Source organism: Spodoptera frugiperda, chromosome 27, assembly GCF_023101765.2.
Source record: "Spodoptera frugiperda isolate SF20-4 chromosome 27, AGI-APGP_CSIRO_Sfru_2.0, whole genome shotgun sequence".
NCBI classification, from domain to species: domain Eukaryota; kingdom Metazoa; phylum Arthropoda; class Insecta; order Lepidoptera; family Noctuidae; genus Spodoptera; species Spodoptera frugiperda.
In genome coordinates, this window is record NC_064238.1 from 13,925,077 (window position 1) to 13,945,748 (window position 20,672).

A 20,672-nucleotide genomic window follows, 5' to 3' on the forward strand; every position below is an offset into this window, starting at 1 on the left:
TGATTCTTGACTGCAGTTGTTCATTTGTTATATTTGAATTAATCTGCACATTAGAATACAAATTATTATTACGCATAAGCCAATGTAAAGCCCTCTTAATTTTCTCAATATCTACTGAAAACCTTCTACTGTTAAGATTAAGATTTTCTGTTACAATGCTCAAAGTCAAAGTCAAAGCATTTATTTCAATTAATCCTAAATAAGGCACTTTTGAAACGTCAAATTGAATTGTCCGTCAGTCTGTCTGTCAGTGAAGCTAGGCGCTCGTTCCAAAGTGTTGCTTCGAATGGAGAAGAACGAGCAAGAAACTCCACCGTTACTCTTTTTAAAAAAATTTTTTTACAATATCTCTGATACATTATTTGATCAGTTACCTATTGTATATATATGTAGGTACAATGTAACGACAATACGACATCAAAACTATGGGACAATAAAACCAATTTGTAAAGAAAAGAAAATAAAATAGCGGGTTGTTTCAAACATAGTGCCCACATATGTACACTTACAATTTTGAAATAACGCTTCTATACAAATAAAAAATAATCTTTAATTTATTTTTTCAAATCAAAAAAATTACTGCTTGATAATTTGCAAGCAGCATTTATCGGAATCTGCTATTACTTCCTCTACTTGCTGAGCAAAGTGGATTGTCTGTCCTTTAAGACCTTGTTGCCCGTAACGGCCGCTTAAGCGGACAGTTTTTAGGGTTCCGTAGCCAAATGGCAAAAATCGGAACCCTTATAGATTCGTCATGTCTGTCTGTCTGTCCGTCCGTATGTCACAGCCATTTATTTCCGACACTGTTGGGCCTACATAGTTGAAACTTTGTAGGATGATGTATTTCGGTAACCGCTATTCGAATTTTAATAAAAAAAAAAACAATAAATTAAAAAATTAAAGGGGGGCACTCGACACATGGAACTGATTAAAAAAAAAAAAAATTTTTCAGCTAACATATCCGTGATGGGTGTCTATAGATAGGTCTTTAAAAAAGACATTAAGGTTCCTAAAACCATTTTTTGTCAAAATCAATCGTTTGAAAGTTAGACGCTTCCAAAGTGGAAAAATGAGGGTCCCCCCCCCCCTCTAACTTTTAAAATAAGAGAGTGAGAAAACTGAATAAAATATATGCTGTAAAACCAAGTTATTTTACAATTTTTATATTTATGTCATCTACTTGCTGTTACGGAACCCTTCATGGGCGAGTCCAACTCGCACTTGGCCGGTTTTTTTATGAATGACTTTACCGAGATATGAGTCGTACCTCCATCTCAGAGAGACAGTCCAGTTCTGGCGGCACAGGAGAAACAGTCATGTTATTCCAAAATGAATTCGATGGGCACTGATTTTTTAACAATTTGGTAGCACATCTATTGCAACAAACAATTTTGTCGAGAGCGTCTGGGGGTAAGACAGCTATCAAAGAAGAAACCACGCTTCGTGATTGTTTATTATACAGAAGTTTTTTACATGATTAATGCCCGGTTTACATTATTCCAGTCCAGCGATCCAGTCCAGTACTGGATTGCTTACTGGAAAAATGTAAACCGGCACTGGAAGGAACTGAATCCAGTAAGCATTCCAGTCCAGTAACTGGATTCGCGGTCTACTTTTCGGTCCAGTGCGATCAATCCAGTACAACTGGAATAATGTAGACGGCCAATCCAGTGCCATTCCAGTGCTGACGAAGTACACACGTGTTGGTTGTTTTTGCGGACTTTTTTGCGAAGAAAAAGGATTTAACAATGGTGAAGAAGTTATCTGAAGACGAAACTATAAAGTTTGTCTCTATATACAGAGATTTCTTGGTCTTTTAATGACCTTTTCATTTCTTGACAGACTTCTGGTATAATTTTTGAAATAGTTGGTTTTGGCAATCGAAACATACGACTGAGGCTTATGTAACTATCTCTAGTAGATAAAAAAGAAAGAGTGACTTCTAATTTTATTTTTGCGGGTATAGCATCTCTGAACAACGTATTCTTACGTTGGATATTAATAGAAACTAATGATAACAGTTCTTCAAAGTTTTCTGCTGTCATTCTCAGTGCCAGACTATATTCATTGGGATCTTCTACCTTCAGTTGTTGCAAAAGCATTACTGACCCTCCTTTTTGATCTCTTTCGCTGATCCAATTTCTCACCCAAATCCCTCCCTTTTTTTAGTTCCTTATCAACCTCATTAATAACTTCTTGTAGCAAGAGTGATTGAGCACGTTTAAAACATTTTCGAAACTGATCTCTTCTTTAAAATAATTGTCACTGTAGTGTTCACACTTCAACGGCTTCTAAATAACTGGAATAATGTAGACGTAACAGATCCAGTCCAGTAAGCAATCCAGTACTGGACTGGATCGCTGGACTGGAATAATGTAAACCGGGCATAATACTCCACGTCTGCTAACTGAAAAATTACATCATCATTTGCAAAATAACTGTCGTCAGACACGGAAATTTGTTCTCAAATTGGATATTCTCAGATCGCTTGATCTTGATCTCGAAAAACATAACCCTCCTTCTGGCGCAGTCGGGTAAAAACCAATAACAAAATATGATAAAATGCTTCTAAATTACCTTAAAACACATAATATATAGATACCTATTGCATGTTACAACATTCCTGGCAAATAGGACTTTCTGAATATATGGTTTTGGACCCTACAATGCATAACTGTAATATTAGATACAGGATTAGTACCTACGTCAACCGTCCCAGACAAAATCCATCCCAGAGCAGTGTTCTGCGCCAAAAGTGTCCTGCTTACATTTTTCTTCAACCCGTGCCGAATAACCTGACTATACACTTCTGCTCCCAATAACATGTCGATGTTATTCGGCCTAAAATATTCGGGATCAGCCAACTCGCTGTCGCGCACGTCTAACCCCTGAACCCTGGTGACTCTAACCGCCGGGATAAGCGCAGTAACTGATTTTAAAACATAGCCAGTTACTCTAAGTTTTAAATTTGGATTTATATTTGGATCGATCCTGACAACTACGTATACTTTATCTGTCGACGTAGCACCTTTATCCCCACCCAAACCGTATACTACATTTTTTAATGGAATGAAAAATTCCGATATAAAGGATCCCTGTGATCCCTGGTTTAGTAACGCCCGAACCGCCTGGTATTTCCCATGTCTCGACTCAGCCTTTAACAAGGCTGTGGTTAAAAGCACCGTTTGCTTATCACCTGTCAAAAGACATGAGCCCAGTGGTTTATTATCGGCTGGTACGGACCCGCCTACCTCATTGACCGATGAGGTTCCCTCTAGAGCAGCCGTTCTGCTCTTCCCAACATCAATTTCTTTAAAACACCCAAAGGGTGTATCAAAGAATGATGGCGGCGTTTACACACCTTACACCTGAGAGTATTTTTGCAAAACTTAACTGAGTGACTACTACTGAGAGAAATATAACATGAATTAGTAAAAAATAGTAAGGTCGTAAAAATCCTATGACTCGCCCTATAAATGATATTTAGTATAAGTGTATGCGTGATGAAACTAGTTTTATGCACATTATTATAAAACTAGCTACTTCCGCGCGGTTTCAGCCGCTCTGCTTGGCTCCTATTGGTCATAGCGTGATGTTTTATAGCCTATAGCCTTCCTCGATAAATGCACTATCCAACACAAAAAGAATTATTCGAATCAGACCAGTAGTTCCGGAGATTAGCGCGTTCAAACAAACAAACTCTTCAGCTTTATAATATTAGTATACATTATAATGTTAGTATACATAGATCAGACCAGTAGTTCCGGAGATTAGCGCGTTCAAACAAACAAACAAACTCTTCAGCTTTATAATATTAGTATAGATTACCCACACATGTATATTGTATAACGATAGTTCTGTCAATGTGTCGTCTGTATACCAAACTATGTTGCTTTGTGTACATACTACACACATATCACAAAGAAATTAAACTAACTTAGGTATTATATTTAATCTGTCTAGGTATCATCGCGGAGGGGTCCGGCAGTCCAGCGCCCGCCGTCATGGTGCAGACACGCCTGCACGTGCTCGACGTCAATGAACACGCGCCGTCGTTCCATTCGCAGCCCTACGTCGTCCATATCGCAGAGAACACTCCTCCACACACCAGTATCGTGCAACGTAAGCACACTCATATCGAGCTATCCACACGAGTCGAGACAAGAGTCGACTAAAGTGTACTTACCTTGTAGTGATGGCGGACGATCCGGACGCCGGGACGAACGGCGAGGTTCGTTACTCGCTCGCCAACGAGGGCGAGGACGGCGACGTCGCCGACGGCGCGCTGTTCGCCGTGGACCCGTACACCGGCTGGGTGAGCACGCTGGCGCCGCTGGACCGCGAGGCGCGGCCCGAGCACCGCCTGGCGCTGCTGGCGGCCGACGCCGGCTCCCCGCGCCGCGTGGCGCGCGGCACGCTGGTGCTGCGCCTGCTGGACTACAACGACTGCCCGCCCGCCTTCGCCGCGCCCGCCCACGCCGCCGCCGTGCGCGAGGACGCGGCGCCCGGCACCGTGGTGCTGCGCCTGGCCGTGGACGACGCGGACGCGGCCGGCGCGCCGCTGGCCTTCTTCGTGGCCGGCGGCGACCCGCGCGCCCGCTTCCAGCTGCGCGCGTCGGGCGAGCTGTACGTGGCGCGCGGCCTGGACCGCGAGCTGGAGCCGCGCTACGACCTGCGCGTGGCCGCCACCGACGGCAAGTTCACGGCGCACACGCGCGTGCACATCGACGTCATCGACGTTAACGGTCAGTCTCCGCGCCGGTACTGCATCATTGACATCGCGCGAATTGAACTTCTCAAAACTCATTCTGACAATGTATACCATCAGACAATCCACCGTACTGTCTACGTCATCGGTACTACGCTCGCTTACCTGAAGACGCAGCGAACGGCACTCGAGTGATGACTTTGGAGACCGGCGACGCCGACGAACCGAGTGACGCCCGGCTACGCTACTACCTCACAGGGGAAGCGGCCCACCACTTCCTCATCGACAAGGTGAGTAATACGACCGGAGCCGGACCCGGCCCGTCGGCCCGAGCCGGCCCTGACCCGCGCGTGTTGCAGGAGTCGGGCGAGGTGCGCGTGGCGGCGCGCCTGGACCGCGAGCAGCGCGCCGAGTACCAGCTGCGCGCGCATGCGCAGGACCGCGAGCGGCCCGACTGGGAGTGCAGCTCCGAGCTGCGCGTGGCGCTCGACGACGTCAACGACAACGCGCCGCGCTTCTCCACGCCCACCTACAGCGTCACGCTGCCGGAGGACGCCGACATCGGGACTCTCGTGGCCAAGGTTATATCTCACCTTTCTTACGTGTGACGTTCTAGCTGGTGATCCGAACGCCGTTTGAGCTATTTTTTATAATATTGCAGGTGCACGCGACCGACGCTGACCTCGGTGAAAATCGTCTAGTGCGCTATTCTTTCGTGGAAGAAACGAGCGAGGTATTCGAGCTGGCGGCCGACAGCGGCATCGTGACGCTGCGCGCGGCGCTGGACCGCGAGACGCAGGCCGAGCACCGCGTACTGGTGCGCGCGCAGGACGCCGGCCGCCCGCCGCGCTCCGCCACGGCCACGCTGCGCCTCACCGTGGCCGACGTCAACGACAACCCGCCCGAGTTCGAGTTCCACCAGTACCGCGCCACCGTGCCCGAGCTGGACGCGCCCGGCACCGAGGTGCTGCGCGTGCGCGCCACGTCGCGCGACGCCGGCGTCAACGCGGACGTGTACTACTCGCTCGTGGGCGGCGACGACCGCGACGACTTCGCCGTGGACCGCGCGTCCGGCGTGCTCAGCGTGGCGCGGCCGCTGGACTACGAGCGCCGCCAGCACTACCTGCTCACGGTGCAGGCCGTGGACGGCGGCACGCCCCCGCTCAGCGACCTGGCCACGCTCAACATCACGGTGGCGGACGGCAACGACAACGCGCCGCAGTTCTCGCAGGCGCAGTACGGCGCGCGCGTGCGCGAGGACGCCGCCGTGGGCGCGCGCGTGCTGCAGGTGGTGGCCGACGACGCCGACGCGGGCGCCAACGCGCGCGTGTCGTACTCCATCGCGCGCGGCGACCGCGACGCGCGGTTCTCCATCGACGCCGACACGGGCTACGTGTCGCTGGCGGCGCCGCTGGACCGCGAGACGGCGCCCGCGTACGTGCTGGAGGTCCACGCGCGGGACCACGGCCTGCCCGCGCTCGAGGCCACGGCGCTGGTCAACATCGAAGTGGTCGATGCGAACGACAACCCGCCCCTGTTCGCACAATCCAACTACAGTGCCGTGGTGCAGGAAGACCGGCCGCTGGGACACACGATCTTAAAATTCGTCGTAGAAGACGCCGATGCACCCCCGAATGCGGCTCCTTATACTTTTGATTTTCAATCCGGCAACGAAATGGGAGCTTTCCGTCTTGAACAAGATGGATACTTGCGATCAGCGACACGCTTCAATCACCGCATTAAAGACAGATATGTGTTACAAATCCGCGTGTTTGACAACGGCACGCCACCTCTTTATTCTGACGCGTGGGTGTACATCAGGGTCATAGAAGAATCGCAGTACCCGCCTGTGGTGACGCCGCTCGAGGTCGTCGTCAACTCTTACTTGGACGAGTTCCCAGGTGGTATTATTGGAAGAGTATACGCTTCAGATCGAGACGTTTACGATACTCTCACATACGCAATCGCTCCAGTCGACGGCGCACCTTATCCTCCGACAGATCTGTTCGAAATCGATCCGTCGGACGGCACATTGAAGGCGGCGCCCCGGCTCGACGTGGGAGAATATAGACTCAACGTTACCGTCGACGATGGGAAATTCCTCGGTTACGCTATCGTCAAAGTTACCGTCATATTGATTTCGGACGAGATGCTCGCGCAGGCGATCGTCGTTCGTTTCCGCGAAGTGACCGATCGAGACTTCATTCTGAGCCATCGCAAAGGCTTCATCCGGGCGGTCGCCGAGGCGACCGACTGCGAGCCCGGCGACGTCGTCATAGTGAGCGTGCAGCCGTCCGGCGACGCGGCGGACGACGCCGGGCGCGCGCGCCGCCAGGTGGCGCAGGACCTCGACGTGGCCTTCGCCGTGCGCGCCGCCGCCGCCTTCCTGCCGGCCGACGCGCTGCGCCGCCGCCTGCACGCGCACCTGGAGCGCCTGGAGGAGCGCGCGCCTCGTCGTGGAGGAGCTGCTGCGCGCCGCCTGCGGGGGCTGCGTGCACGGCGCCTGCGCCGAGCGCGTGGAGCTGCGCGCCGCGCCGCGCGCCACCGCCGCCGAGGTGTTCGCGCTCGTGGCGCCGCCGCACCGCCTCGTGGCGCGCTGCGCCTGCGCGCCCGGCTACGGCGGCGAGCGCTGCGACCGCGCGCCGCCCGCCTGCGGGGACTGCCGCGGCGTGGCGGCGCTGCAGGGCGACGGCTACCTGCAGTACCGGCTGGAGCGCGGCGCGCTGCAGGGCGCGCGGCTGCCGGACGACGAGCTGGCGCTGTCGCTGCGGTTCCGCACGCGGCGCGAGCGCGGCACGCTACTGTACGCGGCGGGGCGCGTGGACTACGCGGCGCTGGAGGTGGCGGAGGGCTACCTGCAGTTCCGCATGGAGCTGGGCGCGGGGCCGGCGGCGGTGCGCGCGGCCGTGCCGGTGGCGGACGGGCTGTGGCACGAGGCGCGCCTGGAGCGGCGCGGCGCCAGCATGCGGCTGACGGTGGACCGGCGCAGCGCGCTGGCCGAGACGCCGGCGCCGGCCGCCGTGCTGGACGTGCGCCCCGACCGCCTCTTGCTGGGCGCCGAGCTCACCAGACACGCCCACGCTTTCGCAGCGGAACAAGTCAGTGTTGCACTTACTGGACGCTCTCGTTCTTCGTCCAACAGGGAATTAGCTAGTGTAATACCATCGGACGTTCAATATTTGACAGTTGCAGTGATTAGACAAAACCTCTTTCTACATTTACGCCACCTGAGAAATGAAGAAATGGTTGCCCCCCTTTTTTTTTTTTTTTTTTTTTGACCCCAAGGTGGGAAATCCTCATGGAGCCCTCTCGCCAGGGGAGGACGAAAGGGACTGTCAGACTCTTACTGACTAAAACCCACCCCGGTGTCCCGTCTCACACGTGGGTACGAGGGTGCGGGAAACGAAATTCTTCCTCGGCCCCCGAACTCGTGGCGGCCTGCCTTGCCAGGCCCCACCTCAAGATGCACAGAAGAGTGAGGTGTTGACCTCCTCTGTGCTACATCTCGGAGGCGCGCGTGGACACAACACGCGCCACCATCTCGGGTCCTTTAGAACGGGATAACGGGGACTTCCCCAAGTCCACCGTCCCCGGACCCATTTATGGGGGTCGAAAGAGAGCAATTTCTGCTCTCCTTCGACGCCCGGTGCGCCTACTGCGGGAAGGTACAGAAGTTGTGACTTCCCTTTCCCTCTCCGCAGCCTCCTTCTGCGACATGACATCTTCGCAGAAGGACACCACTGCATCCCACGACTCTGCACTGCCGACCATTTTTTGGACCTCCGATTTGAGGACACGACGCGGCCCGTCCCAAGCCACACACTCCACGAGTGTATGCTGCGCCGTATCCTCCTCACAATGGACGCAGTGATGGCACCGAGCGTCCGGCTCCCTGCCTATGCGACACAGAAACTTCCCAAAACATCCATGCCCCGAGAGCACCTGCGTCGCATGAAACGACAGGGAACCGTGCCTCCTCCCGAGCCAGTCATCGAGTACTGGCCGGACTGCCTCGATGACGTTGAAGCCAGCGGTAGGGCGTTGAAGCCTCTCCCGCCATTCCGCCACTAAAACCTGACGAAGCTCCAACCGATGCAATTCTATTTAAGAAATGGTTGCCCCTATTCCAAATAATTTTTGAGTTTTCATTGAATTTAAATTGCCATTGATTTCAAGAGTAAGCGCCCTATTAATATCTTAATTTTTAGGGTTTCGTAGCCAAATGGCAAAACACGGAACCCTTATAGATTCGTCATGGCTGTCTGTCTGTCTGTCCGTCCGTATGTCATAGCCATTTATTTCCGAAACTGTTAGGCTTACATAGTTGAAACTTTGTAGGTTGATGTATTTCGGTAATCGCTATTCGAATTTTGAATAAATAAATTTAAATGTTAAAGGGGCGCACTACATCCATGGAACCCATTAAAAAAAATTTCAGCTAACCTATCCGTGATTGGTACCCATTTCGACTTGTGTATTTGAATAATTCGAAGTATGTGTACGCCAGGTGACGTACGGGTTCCACGGCTGTATATCGGACGTGAAGCTGGGCGGCGCGCTGCTGCCGCTGGAGGAGGGCGAGAGCTCCAGCGACGGGCGCGCGCAGCTCGTGCGCCGCGTGCGCGTGCGCGTCGGCGCCGTCTGCCCCGCGCTAGCGCCGCCCACGCCGTGCGCCTCCTACCCCTGCCTCAACGGCGGCACCTGCCGGGACCTGGCCGACCTGCTGGAGGCCGCCGAGCCCGACGAGGGCTACGCCTGCACGTGCCACGCGCGCTTCTCGGGCCGCCGCTGCGAGCTGGACGGCGACCCGTGCGCCTCGCAGCCGTGCCTGCACGGCGGCTCGTGCGCGGCCGAGCCCGGCGGCGGCTACCGCTGCCTGTGCGCGGCCGGGCTGGGCGGCGCGCGCTGCGAGCGGGGCCGCTGGTGCGCCGCCGGGGTATGCGCGCACGGCGGGGCCTGCGAGGAGGGCGACTGGGGCCCGTCGTGTCGCTGCCGCGGGTACTACGGCCCGCGCTGCCAGTACGACGTGGACGAGTGCGCGGGCGAGCCCTGCCTCAACGGCGCCACCTGCGTCAACGAGCCCGGCTCCTTCCGCTGCCTCTGTCCTCCCGATAAAACCGGTACGTATCGCGGCAGACCGGCGCTCGGCTGTCGACTCGAATTACGTAGATGCACGTAAATACAAATGACGCGCACGATGCGTATGGTTCGAATGACGCCCGGCGTGTGCAGGCATGAACTGCGGCAACCCGCTGTACTCGGACGCCGTGGTGGCGGGCGGCGCGGGCACGGGCCCGGCGCACGCGCTGGGCGCCGCGTGGCGCTGGGCGCTGCAGGCGCGCTGGCCGCTGGGCGCCGGCGCCGCGCTGCTGCTGCTGCTGGCGGCGCTGGCGGCGCTGCCGCTGCTGCTGCGGCGGCGCGCGCGGCCGGCGGCGCCGCTGGCGTGCGGGGGCGACAAGCTGGCGCCGCGCTCCAAGCTGTCCAACCTGGAGGCGGTGCGGCGCGAGCGGCCCGCGTCGTGCGCGGAGCCGCCCCCGCTCAACAACGTGGACACGCTGCGCAGCTACGGCTCGGCCGGCGACGAGCTGGAGGGCATCCCGCCCGACTACCGCCGCAACCTCAACATCGACGTCGGCGACCGCAAGCCCTGGTCCGAACAGATGCACCTCCACACCTTCGTCGACAACAAGATATATAACGGTAATCCGCACACTCGCACTATGTCAACCTCAACACTGGTAACGACCAAAACATGGTTACAGTGGTTACAATGAAACTGGCTCCCACACTTTATTTTAAACTTCAAGTTTATACACTGCCTCCATCCATCTGCATAATAATAATATATTAGTGAGGTTTGTAGGCCCTGAAATCAAAGTCAGAGCATTTCTTTCCTTTAATCCATAAATAGGTACTTTTGAAATGTCTGTCACTGGCACTAGGGTTTACCGTACGAACAGAACTTAGAAGGTCGGCTTCGGAGGGATATAATATCACAACTACAAACACTACTATTACTGCATTCACTTTATTGTTTCACATTTTCCCGCTAAGAGTTTTGTTTGTACTCGACAGACGTCAAATTGCCGCCGAACCTAACTAATTTGAGGTAACGGAATCATAGCGCGATCTATCTCGATTTTACCGCCATCTATCGAGCGCCCTGTCAACTTTAAATAATAATATTATTTTTATTATAAATTTTGATCGCGCTATGATTCCGTTACTGCTCCGAACACCGAATCCGATCAATCAGTTATTTAGACTTTACTAATTTTCAGATCTCAAAGGATGCAAGAGCAGGATACGCGCGCGATCCCCGGGCTGCGTGCGGCGCGTCGTGGGCGCCGGCGGGGGCGGGGGCGGGGGCGGGGGCGCGGTAGGCGCCGCGCCCGAGCCGCACCTGCTGGGCGGCTACCACTGGGACTGCTCGGACTGGTGCGGCGGCGGGGGCGCGCTGCCCGGCATCAGCGAGGTGGCGGGCTCCGAGCGCCCCGACTCGTCGTCGGCCGCGTCCCCCGCCTCGCCCGCCGCGTCCCCCGCGCCCCGCCGCCGCGCGCGCCGCCCGCGCCCCGACACCGACTCGGCGCCCGACGACATGGACGCGCCGCGCCTCACCGACGGTACTGCCCATTTACTTCATCTTGCATAGCGTATTGGAAGTTCGATTCTTGCAGGCCTATTATATGCATGTATCTCTAAATAATTCGCTCGGCGAAGTGGACACTGGTCGTCCTGTTTAAATAAAACGAAGTTCTGTTCTTGCAGCTTCTTCCTATCTACTACACACCGACGATTACTGCGCGCGCGCCGCCAGTGACTCCGAACAGCTGCGCGCGCGCACGCTGCGCGAGCCCGATGCGGCTAGCCTTATCACTATGCTAGGTATGTAGTGTATAGACGAGCGCCCCCGCCTCCGCGCCCTCCCCCCCTCCTCGCCCCGCTCACGCTGGCTGTGTTACAGAGGAGCGGAACTCCCTGCTGGGCGGCGACGACGACGGCTCGGGCAGCGAGCTGTCGGCGAACCTGTGCGAGATCGAAGAGTCCGACGCGGAGACGGAGCCCGCGCTGGGCGCGCCGCGACACACGGACGTGTGACGGCGGCGCGCGGCCCACGAGCCGCCTCCTGCGGGGCCCCGGGACCTGGCCCTGGGCCCCGCGCGGTCCTGGGCCCCGGCGCTGGGCCCCGCGCGCGGGCTCTAGCCCGCCTCCGCGACGCTCGCCTGCGATATGAACGCTTCTGTCGACTGTAGCTGTGTGAATGCCGACTTACGACTATTGTAAAATATTAAAGTTGATACTTGTAAGTGACACTTTTGCCGAAGTATGGATGCTCGAGAATAGATTCGATGCGACTCGTGTTGAATGACATCACTCATGGGTAAAAGTTGGTTGTGATTTTTAACCTACTCGTGTGAAACTGTTTTACAACCAATCTCGTTGGATTTTGCGATTGCTACACAGGACACTTTAGTTTCATGTTCAGATTTTTTGTATTTTGCATTTATTAATGTAATCATTCAGTAATCATTCCAGAAATAATAACTTATCCATAATAAGTCGTCCGTTGAACCGATATATGAAAGAATGTCTGTGAATATGATGAATGTAAATTGTATATATTTATAGTCTGATTCGTGTGTTGTTTTTTTCCTCAAGAGGTGTGGACAAAGGAGGTATAAGACTTGTATATAGTATTAGCACAGGTATTAGCATATAAATACGAACTAGATAGGTGATATTGTAAATATTATGTTTATAATAGTAAGAAGTATACATATTTCTCTTCCTTTTCCGCGATGTTTGAGCCGAGATACTACGCCGCGCGCTGCCGGCGACTCTCCAATACTCGACAGTTCCACAGACCGCGACTGACGCGATCAGTGCGGCCCGACTATGTACTGTACTGTAGCGAACCTGCTACTGTTTGGTTACTACCGGATCTACCACCGGCTCTTCATTTTATACAAATTGTATCGGCGCGTTAGATAGGGACACATATTGGTACGTGAGGACGTGCGAGTGTGGACGGCGAGGCTGTGGCGACACGTGGCGCCCGGTCGCGGGAATATATTAATGAAATGGTGCTCCAATCGTAGTTTCATATCATACTTTAAAACTGTGCATTTAAAATGAGTAGCTGATGCGTTCTCCTCCTAGACTAGTGTTAAGTAAGGGATCTATTTTTATATGTACAAAGAGAGACGCGGCGCTACTGTCTGTGACGGGCGCCGTGCCCGGCGGCGGGCGCCCGCGGCTGCAGCTGGCGCCCGCTGGCGCCCGCTCGCTGCTGGCCATCTGTATCTTTTTTTTATAAAGAAATGTTTATAAAATAAAAATAAATTATTCAATCGTTGTGTAAATTTTGACACGACCAATAAAGACTAACTGAAACAACTAACTCAATCGTTTTATTTTGTACTGACTCCTGCCACCCCCGGCTCCGGATACTGTCCTAACCCTTCCATGGTTAACCTAAATATTTCTATGGTTTTGTCACCATCAAAGAGTTCATTACAATACTAATGCGGCTGTCAACGAACATATTTTTTGTAAATGTGCTTATTGTTCCAATAAATATGAAATCATAGATTGTCATCTATACTGACCTATACTTATTATACTCTTTGATACGGACTTTGACAATGACAGCAAACATTATCTCCGTTTTTTATATTTTAAGAAAGAATTAAATAATTTAAGTTGATTCAGGGCAAGGGAAGCATGAACATTATATTGTTGATTCTCTTTTATGTTTTAGGTAAGAAACCATTTCTTTAGTTATGTTTTGCTGGAAAATAATTATTATATTTTACAAATAAAGCTCTTTTATGTTTTAGATGAATCACATATTTGTTTAATTGCTTAAAGAACCAATCTAAATATTATAAATATTTTGTACTTTAAAAAGTAATATTGTAAAATATAATAATAAACTTGTTATTTTTAAATTTTGTAGTCAGGTTCTTAATTTTATTTTCATATTTTTAGTTTGAATTAATTAGACTTGTTATCACTTTTTAGTGCATACATACAAAATTATCAATATCAATGATCTCGTAATCTGTCTCGTGTGTTTCGTTCACAGAGATAATAAAGAAGTACTTATATTTCTTAGTTATTTTTTAAATTATAGATTTAATTTCCATATATTTATTTAAAACACTCTAAAATTATATTTTTAAACATTACTTATAAAAATAAAAAACAAAATAACATTTAAAAATATAAAAATAGGAGCCGACCAGTAGCGGGAGCATGGTCCAAACTACCGGTGGTTAGGGCTCCAAAGACAGAAACCTCCTCACAATACGTGCCGTTTCGAGGAGTACTGCCTTCTGCATCAGGCCCTTGATCCATCCGCCCAACCCCAGCCTTCTAAGGTGGTTGTCGAGGCTGTTGGGTATTAAACCGTTGGCCGACACGACTATCGGCACAACGATAGCCGAATCCACATTCCACGTGTCGACAACCTCGTGAGCCAAGTCAAGATATTTTATTTGTTTATCTTTTTCAGCTTTCACGAGGTTCTCGTCATGAGGGATGGTGATATCGATTATCATCGTGCGGCGCGCTTGTCGGTCTATCACCACTATATCAGGTTTGTTGGCTACAATAGTCCTGTCAGTGATGATAGATCGATCCCAGTACAACGTGATATGGCCGTTTTCGAGAACTGGGTCGGGCGCATACTTGTAGTATGGAACCTCAAACTCAACAAGTTGGTAGTGCAAAGCAAGTTGCTGGTGGATAATCTTGGCCACCTGATTATGTCTATGCAAATATTCACCATTAGCCAAACGACCACAACCAGAAATTATATGTCTTATGGATTCACCAGGACTATGACATGCCCGACATATGTCAACGGTCCCATCCTTAATAATATATATGACGGAGTCGGAGTGTCGTCGCGGTAATAATCGGTAGTAATGAGAACTACAATGTTTGTCCATGTTTATTACAATATTGTATTCGCAATGATAACAGTCAATAACGTAAAGTAAGCTTTTACAAAAGTTGTTAATACTACACTAGTTTACAATTAGGATTGTCCTAAGAGATGAGCGTGATCGCGCAACCGCGTCCAATGAAGGAATGTGTGTCTGACCCTTCCTCGTATCGGCTGGGTCCTATAGCGTCCCTAAAAAAACCACACTCTTTGCAGGGTCGCAGCCCTTAACTGTTTTTTGTCTTACGTACTTAACATGTGTCGATCACACTATCTTTACAATTTGGTGAGAACTTAAAACTAAACCAATTGATTTTGAAGTGATTCATGGAAAAGGGGCTGGCAGCGGTCGTCTTAAGTGTGTTCACGAACTGTTCTCCGACACGGCCATCCTGACGTTATCACGCGTCCTCGCGTGGTGTTCAATCTGCAAGTGGAAACATTCACCACAGTAGATATTTGTCTCGGTCATACCTGACTGAAACAGCAAGATTTTGAATTCAAACTTGACATTATTATTTTGTTAAGCAGAAACTGCTCTAATTTGGATTTTATTTTATTCTCAACAATTTTACTGTAAGATATAACAAAAGATAATGAGACCTGGTTTGAGAACCTCAATTGTGTCGCACCACATGACCAGTGGGCCGACCGTATGTTGATATCACTTAACCAGCTGTAACTACATTGTCAAATGCGCATCGCGCACTCTTCGGCTAAACCGGAGCTACGACTACATACTGACACATGCATTACAGCCAGTCACTACTTAATCATCGAGTAACTACATTGTTGGATGCGCATCGCGCACTCTTCGGCTAAACCGGAGCTACGACTACATACTGACACATGCATTACAGCCAGTCACTACTTAATCATCGAGTAACTACATTGTTGGATGCGCATCGCGCACTCTTCGGCTAAACCGGAGCTACGACTACATACTGACACATGCATTACAGCCAGTCACTACTTAATCATCGAGTAACTACATTGTTGGATGCGCATCGCGCACTCTTCGGCTAAACCGGAGCTACGACTACAAACCAACACATGCATCACCGATTTTTCACTTAACCATCGAGTAACTACATTGTTGGATGCGCATCGCGCACTCTTCGGCTAAACCGGAGCTACGACTACATACTGACACATGCATTACAGCCAGTCACTACTTAATCATCGAGTAACTACATTGTTGGATGCGCATCGCGCACTCTTCGGCTAAACCGGAGCTACGACTACATACTGACACATGCATTACAGCCAGTCACTACTTAATCATCGAGTAACTACATTGTTGGATGCGCATCGCGCACTCTTCGGCTAAACCGGAGCTACGACTACATACTGACACATGCATTACAGCCAGTCACTACTTAATCATCGAGTAACTACATTGTTGGATGCGCATCGCGCACTCTTCGGCTAAACCGGAGCTACGACTACATACTGACACATGCATTACAGCCAGTCACTACTTAATCATCGAGTAACTACATTGTTGGATGCGCATCGCGCACTCTTCGGCTAAACCGGAGCTACGACTACATACTGACACATGCATTACAGCCAGTCACAACTTAACTATCGAGTAACTACATTGTTAGATGCGCATCGCGCACTCTTCGGCTAAACCGGAGCTTTTTTTTTTTTTTTTTGGGGGGGAAAATCATCCAATGACTTTTCTCGCCTTGGGCGAGGCGAGAGGGAGTGTCAGACTCTTACTGACTAAAAACCACCCCGTTCCTTCTCCTGCTTTTCGAGCCGGAGCCCCGGTAAACCCGCTAGGTAGTCCGCAGCTCCGGATCAGGCATCAGCCCTGCTGGGCCCCATCTGTGGTGGTCTGATGGCTCTTTGAGGCGCGCGCGGAACGCGACGCGCCGCACGCACGGGTCTGGTTCTGTTCGGGCGGTGAGCTACCCTTGCTCGCCGTCCGCAGGCCCGCACTTACGGTGGCCGGAGATCGTCTCGGGATCCCCTACGCCCGGAGTGTCTTTCGCGACGGCTGGGGCGTGAGGAGGTTTGTTCTCTCACGCGCCCCGCCTCCTCCTTAGCTAGCATGACTGCTTCGCAGAAGGAGGAGACGGCATCCCAGTCCCTCTCGCTCCGCACCATGGCCTGAACCAGTGCCGGGCGCGAGAGGTCGCCGTCGCCGACCACATCCCTGAGGACTTGGCGGTGCTCAGCCCACGCAGGGCACACCGCCACCGTATGTTCTACCGTGTCCTCCGGGCGGTCCTCACAGTGATGACACCCGGGCGTTTCCTCCCGCCCAATAAGGAACAGGAACCTACCAAAACTCCCATGTCCGGTAAGCACCTGCGTTAGGCGGTAGGTGAGGACGCCGTGGCGCCTCTCAAGCCACTCCTCAAAGAGGGGACTTACCGCTGCGATTACAGCGAGCCCAGCCCTCGGTTGCGACAGTCGTTGCTGCCATTCCGCCATGAGATCGCGCCGGAGCTCGTCCCGCCACGCACTGATCTGGCGCGGCAGTGGAGTTTCGCCCCGGCGACACGCGTCGGCGCGCAGACTGAAGACGCGCGCGAGCACCTTCGCCTCCAAATCCCACGGCGGTAATCCGGCAAGGAGGTTCGCCGCCTCCCCGGAGATCGTGCGATATCCACGAATCACCCGGATGGCCATGACCCTCTGAGACGTGAGCAGCGCCCGAGCTGGCCGCCGCATCAGGTTCAGTGCCCACACAAGGGCGCAGTGGAGGGCCATGGACCACACGAATATCCTTCGACAGGAGGTATTTGGACCCCCGAAGTTGGGCAGGAGCTGCTTAAGCGCAGTCCCCGTCCGTTCCAACTTAGGAGCCAAACGTCGGAAGTGTTCCACGAAGTTCCATCGACTGTCGAGGACGAGTCCTAGATACTTCATCGTCGTCTCGATGCCGATGGAAACTCCTCCTGCCGTTATTTGGGACCCACCCGGAGGTGGCGCTTTCCCGCGGCCATGAAAGCACATGGCCTCGGACTTGTGGAGCGCCACCTCGAGTCCCAATTGCCGGATCCTGTCAACAACTGTCGCAACCGCTCTCGCCATTAAGTTGGCCGCCGCCTGGTGCGACCTCCCGTGCGCTAACACTAGCGTATCGTCGGCGTAAACCGGAGCTACGACTACATACTGACACATGCATTACAGCCAGTCACTACTTAATCATTGAGTAACTACATTGTTGGATGCGCATCGCGCACTCTTCGGCTAAACCGGAGCTACGACTACATACTGACACATGCATTACAGCCAGTCACTACTTAATGGCCCCATCTGTGGTGGTCTGATGGCTCTTTGAGGCGCGCGCGGAACGTAACGCGCCGCACGCACGGGTCTGGTTCTGGTCGGGCGGCGAACTACCCTTGCTCGCCGTCCGCAGGCCCGCACTTACGGTGGCCGGAGATCGTCGCGCGATCCCCGACGCCCGGAGTGTCTCTCGCGACGGCTGGGGCGTGAGGAGGTTCGTTCTCTCACGCGCCCCGCCTCCTCCTTAGCTAGCATGACTGCTTCGCAGAAGGAGGAGACGGCATCCCAGTCCCCCTCGCTCCGCACCATGGCTTGTACCAATGCCGGACGCGAGAGGTCGCCGTCGCCGACCACATCCCTGAGGACACGGCGGTGCTCAGCCCATGCAGGGCACAGCGCCACCGTATGTTCCACTGTGTCCTCCGGACGGTCCTCGCAGTGATGACACCCGGGCGTTTCCTCCCGCCCAATCAGAAACAGGAACCTACCGAAACTTCCATGTCCGGTAAGCACCTGCGTCAGGCGGTAGGTGAGGACGCCGTGGCGTCTCTCAAGCCACTCCTCAAAGAGGGGACTTATCGCTGCAATGACAGCGAGCCCAGCCCTCGGTTGCGACAGTCGTTGCTGCCATTCCGCCATGAGATCGCGCCGGAGCTCGTCCCGCCACGCACTGATCTGGCGCGGCAGTGGAGTTTCGCCCCGGATATCAGCACCCTGAGCCTAAACTCTGACAAACTGCACTTGATTTAAGAAAAGTATGAGAGCATTTATAGTCAATTACTGCTGATATAAAATTAGGTGATTGAGGTAAATGAATGCATTTTTCATCTTCAAAGCAATCTCGTATTGCAACTCAGCGATATAGTAAATGAGAGATGTAACAGATCGTTCGCGTATTTGTACGACCGGTTGATATTTCTTGCTTCAGCCTATTCGTTAAAATCTATTGCAACAAGGGTAGAGACGATATAGCGTTTACTGACAATGATTTGTTAAAAGACAGCTTGTCAAACGAAATTAAGATGTTGATAACCTGAGCATGAGATATAATGTCGTAACCCATCAGAATACCACGTCGTAAGTATTTGTCAAGAAGAACATGAAATAGAATTTTAAAAGCAATATCGTCAATTTCAACCAAAGCTGATATTTGTACAGTAGGTACTATAAACTTTTGTCACCAATGCTTTGCATTTTGACTGTATTATTTACTCTTGGGGCATGAATCACCAAAGAAAAGAACGCACCAAAGTGTTGTAGAACTCCAGCGAGAACTGCGACGGTACCGACGTCCACACGTCGTCGCCCACCACCTCTGCCAGCAGGCGCTCATCAGGTTTGCTGTCGTCTGAGGCCCGCATCGACAGCTCGTACACAGCCGGGGCCGCAGCAGCTCGCACACAGCCGGGGCCGCAGCAGCTCGCACACAGCCGGGGCCGCAGCAGCTCGCACACAGCCGGGGCCGCAGCAGCTCGTACACAGCCGGGGCCGCAGCAGCTCGCACACAGCCGGGGCCGCAGCAGCTCGCACACAGCCGGGGCCGCAGCAGCTCGCACACAGCCGGGGCCGCAGCAGCTCGCACACAGCCGGTGCCGCAGCAGCTCGCACACAGCCGGGGCCGCAGCAGCTCGCACACAGCCGGGGCCGCAGCAGCTCGTACGCAGCCGGGGCCGCAGCAGCTCGCACGCAGCCGGGGCCGCAGCAGCTCGTACGCAGCCGGGGCCGCAGCAGCTCGTACGCAGCCGGGGCCGCAGCAGCTCGCACGCAGCCGGGGCCGCAGCAGCTCGCACACAGCCGGGGCCACCGGGGTACCACTCGCTCGGGCTCCTCCGCTCAAGCGCCGTACGCATCTAGTTGTAGAGTCCGGCGCCAGACGAGCTCGTGAAAGAATTACAAAAGCCATGTCACTAATTTTACTCTAGTATTTACGCTTTTGCAATGAACTCTTGAGGATAAAGTCGGCTCCAGAGCTATAACAGAATGAAAGGAACTGACCAATATGCTGTAGAACTCCGGCAAGGACTGTGGCGGTACTGACGTCCACACGTCTTTCACCAGCAAGCCAGGCTTGCTGTCATCCGAGGCCCGCATCGGCTCTTACAGCGTCCCACGCCGCGCACACCCGCAACACGGGCTCCACAGCTCGCAGGACCCGCCGTCACCGGCGCTGCTAACGCTGCGCATGATGCGCGCGAAGCACAGGCGTCACGATCGGCAGCGTCCCCTCGTGGTCCACACCAAATATCTTCGTACCGCTCAACGATTTCTTGGTTACACGAAAGCTCACCAAAGTCTATTGAAAGCGCGTACTAGCGTCGGGGAATTTTGCAGCTCCAACAACATTCGCACTTTCTCGCGTCCATGATCACAGCGTCCACTCGAACGAGGTAATCCCAATTCTGATGACGGAGTCGGGGTGTCGCGGTAATAATCGGTAGTAATGAGAACTACAATGTTTGTCCATGTTTATTACAATATTGTATTCGCAATGATAACAGTCAATAACGTAAAGTAAGCTTTTACAAAAGTTGTTAATACTACACTAGTTTACAATTAGGATTGTCCTAAGAGATGAGCGTGATCGCGCAACCGCGTCCAATGAAGGAATGTGTGTCTGACCCTTCCTCGTATCGGCTGGGTCCTATAGCGTCCCTAAAAAAACCACACTCTTTGCAGGGTCGCAGCCCTTAACTGTTTTTTGTCTTACGTACTTAACATGTGTCGATCACACTATCTTTACAATTTGGTGAGAACTTAAAACTA

General features: G+C 52.6%; 2 protein-coding genes across 2 annotated transcripts in view; one reads left to right on the plus strand and one right to left on the minus strand.

Annotated features, from left to right (window-relative positions):
* The window catches only part of LOC118263745 (fat-like cadherin-related tumor suppressor homolog), a 61,449-nt gene extending 48,340 nt beyond the window's left edge, over positions 1–13,109 (plus strand). The window contains 11 exon segments of the mRNA XM_035575909.2: positions 3,964–4,122; positions 4,194–4,745; positions 4,829–4,998; positions 5,068–5,289; positions 5,370–7,153; positions 7,155–7,806; positions 9,216–9,828; positions 9,941–10,408; positions 10,990–11,331; positions 11,477–11,593; positions 11,673–13,109. Of these exon segments, the coding sequence (XP_035431802.2) occupies positions 3,964–4,122; positions 4,194–4,745; positions 4,829–4,998; positions 5,068–5,289; positions 5,370–7,153; positions 7,155–7,806; positions 9,216–9,828; positions 9,941–10,408; positions 10,990–11,331; positions 11,477–11,593; positions 11,673–11,806 (5,213 nt within the window). The 3' untranslated portion in view covers positions 11,807–13,109.
* Positions 13,110–14,653: 1,544 nt separating this feature from the next.
* On the minus strand, positions 14,654–20,325 carry LOC126912583 (keratin-associated protein 9-3-like). The gene is made up of 2 exons (XM_050705271.1): positions 19,157–20,325; positions 14,654–15,087 (listed from the first exon to the last, which is right to left on the minus strand). Exons 1-2 carry the CDS (start codon positions 19,757–19,759, stop codon positions 15,025–15,027), a joined length of 666 nt encoding a protein of 221 aa, XP_050561228.1. The 5' UTR covers positions 19,760–20,325; the 3' UTR covers positions 14,654–15,024.
* Positions 20,326–20,672: the final 347 nt, after the last annotated feature.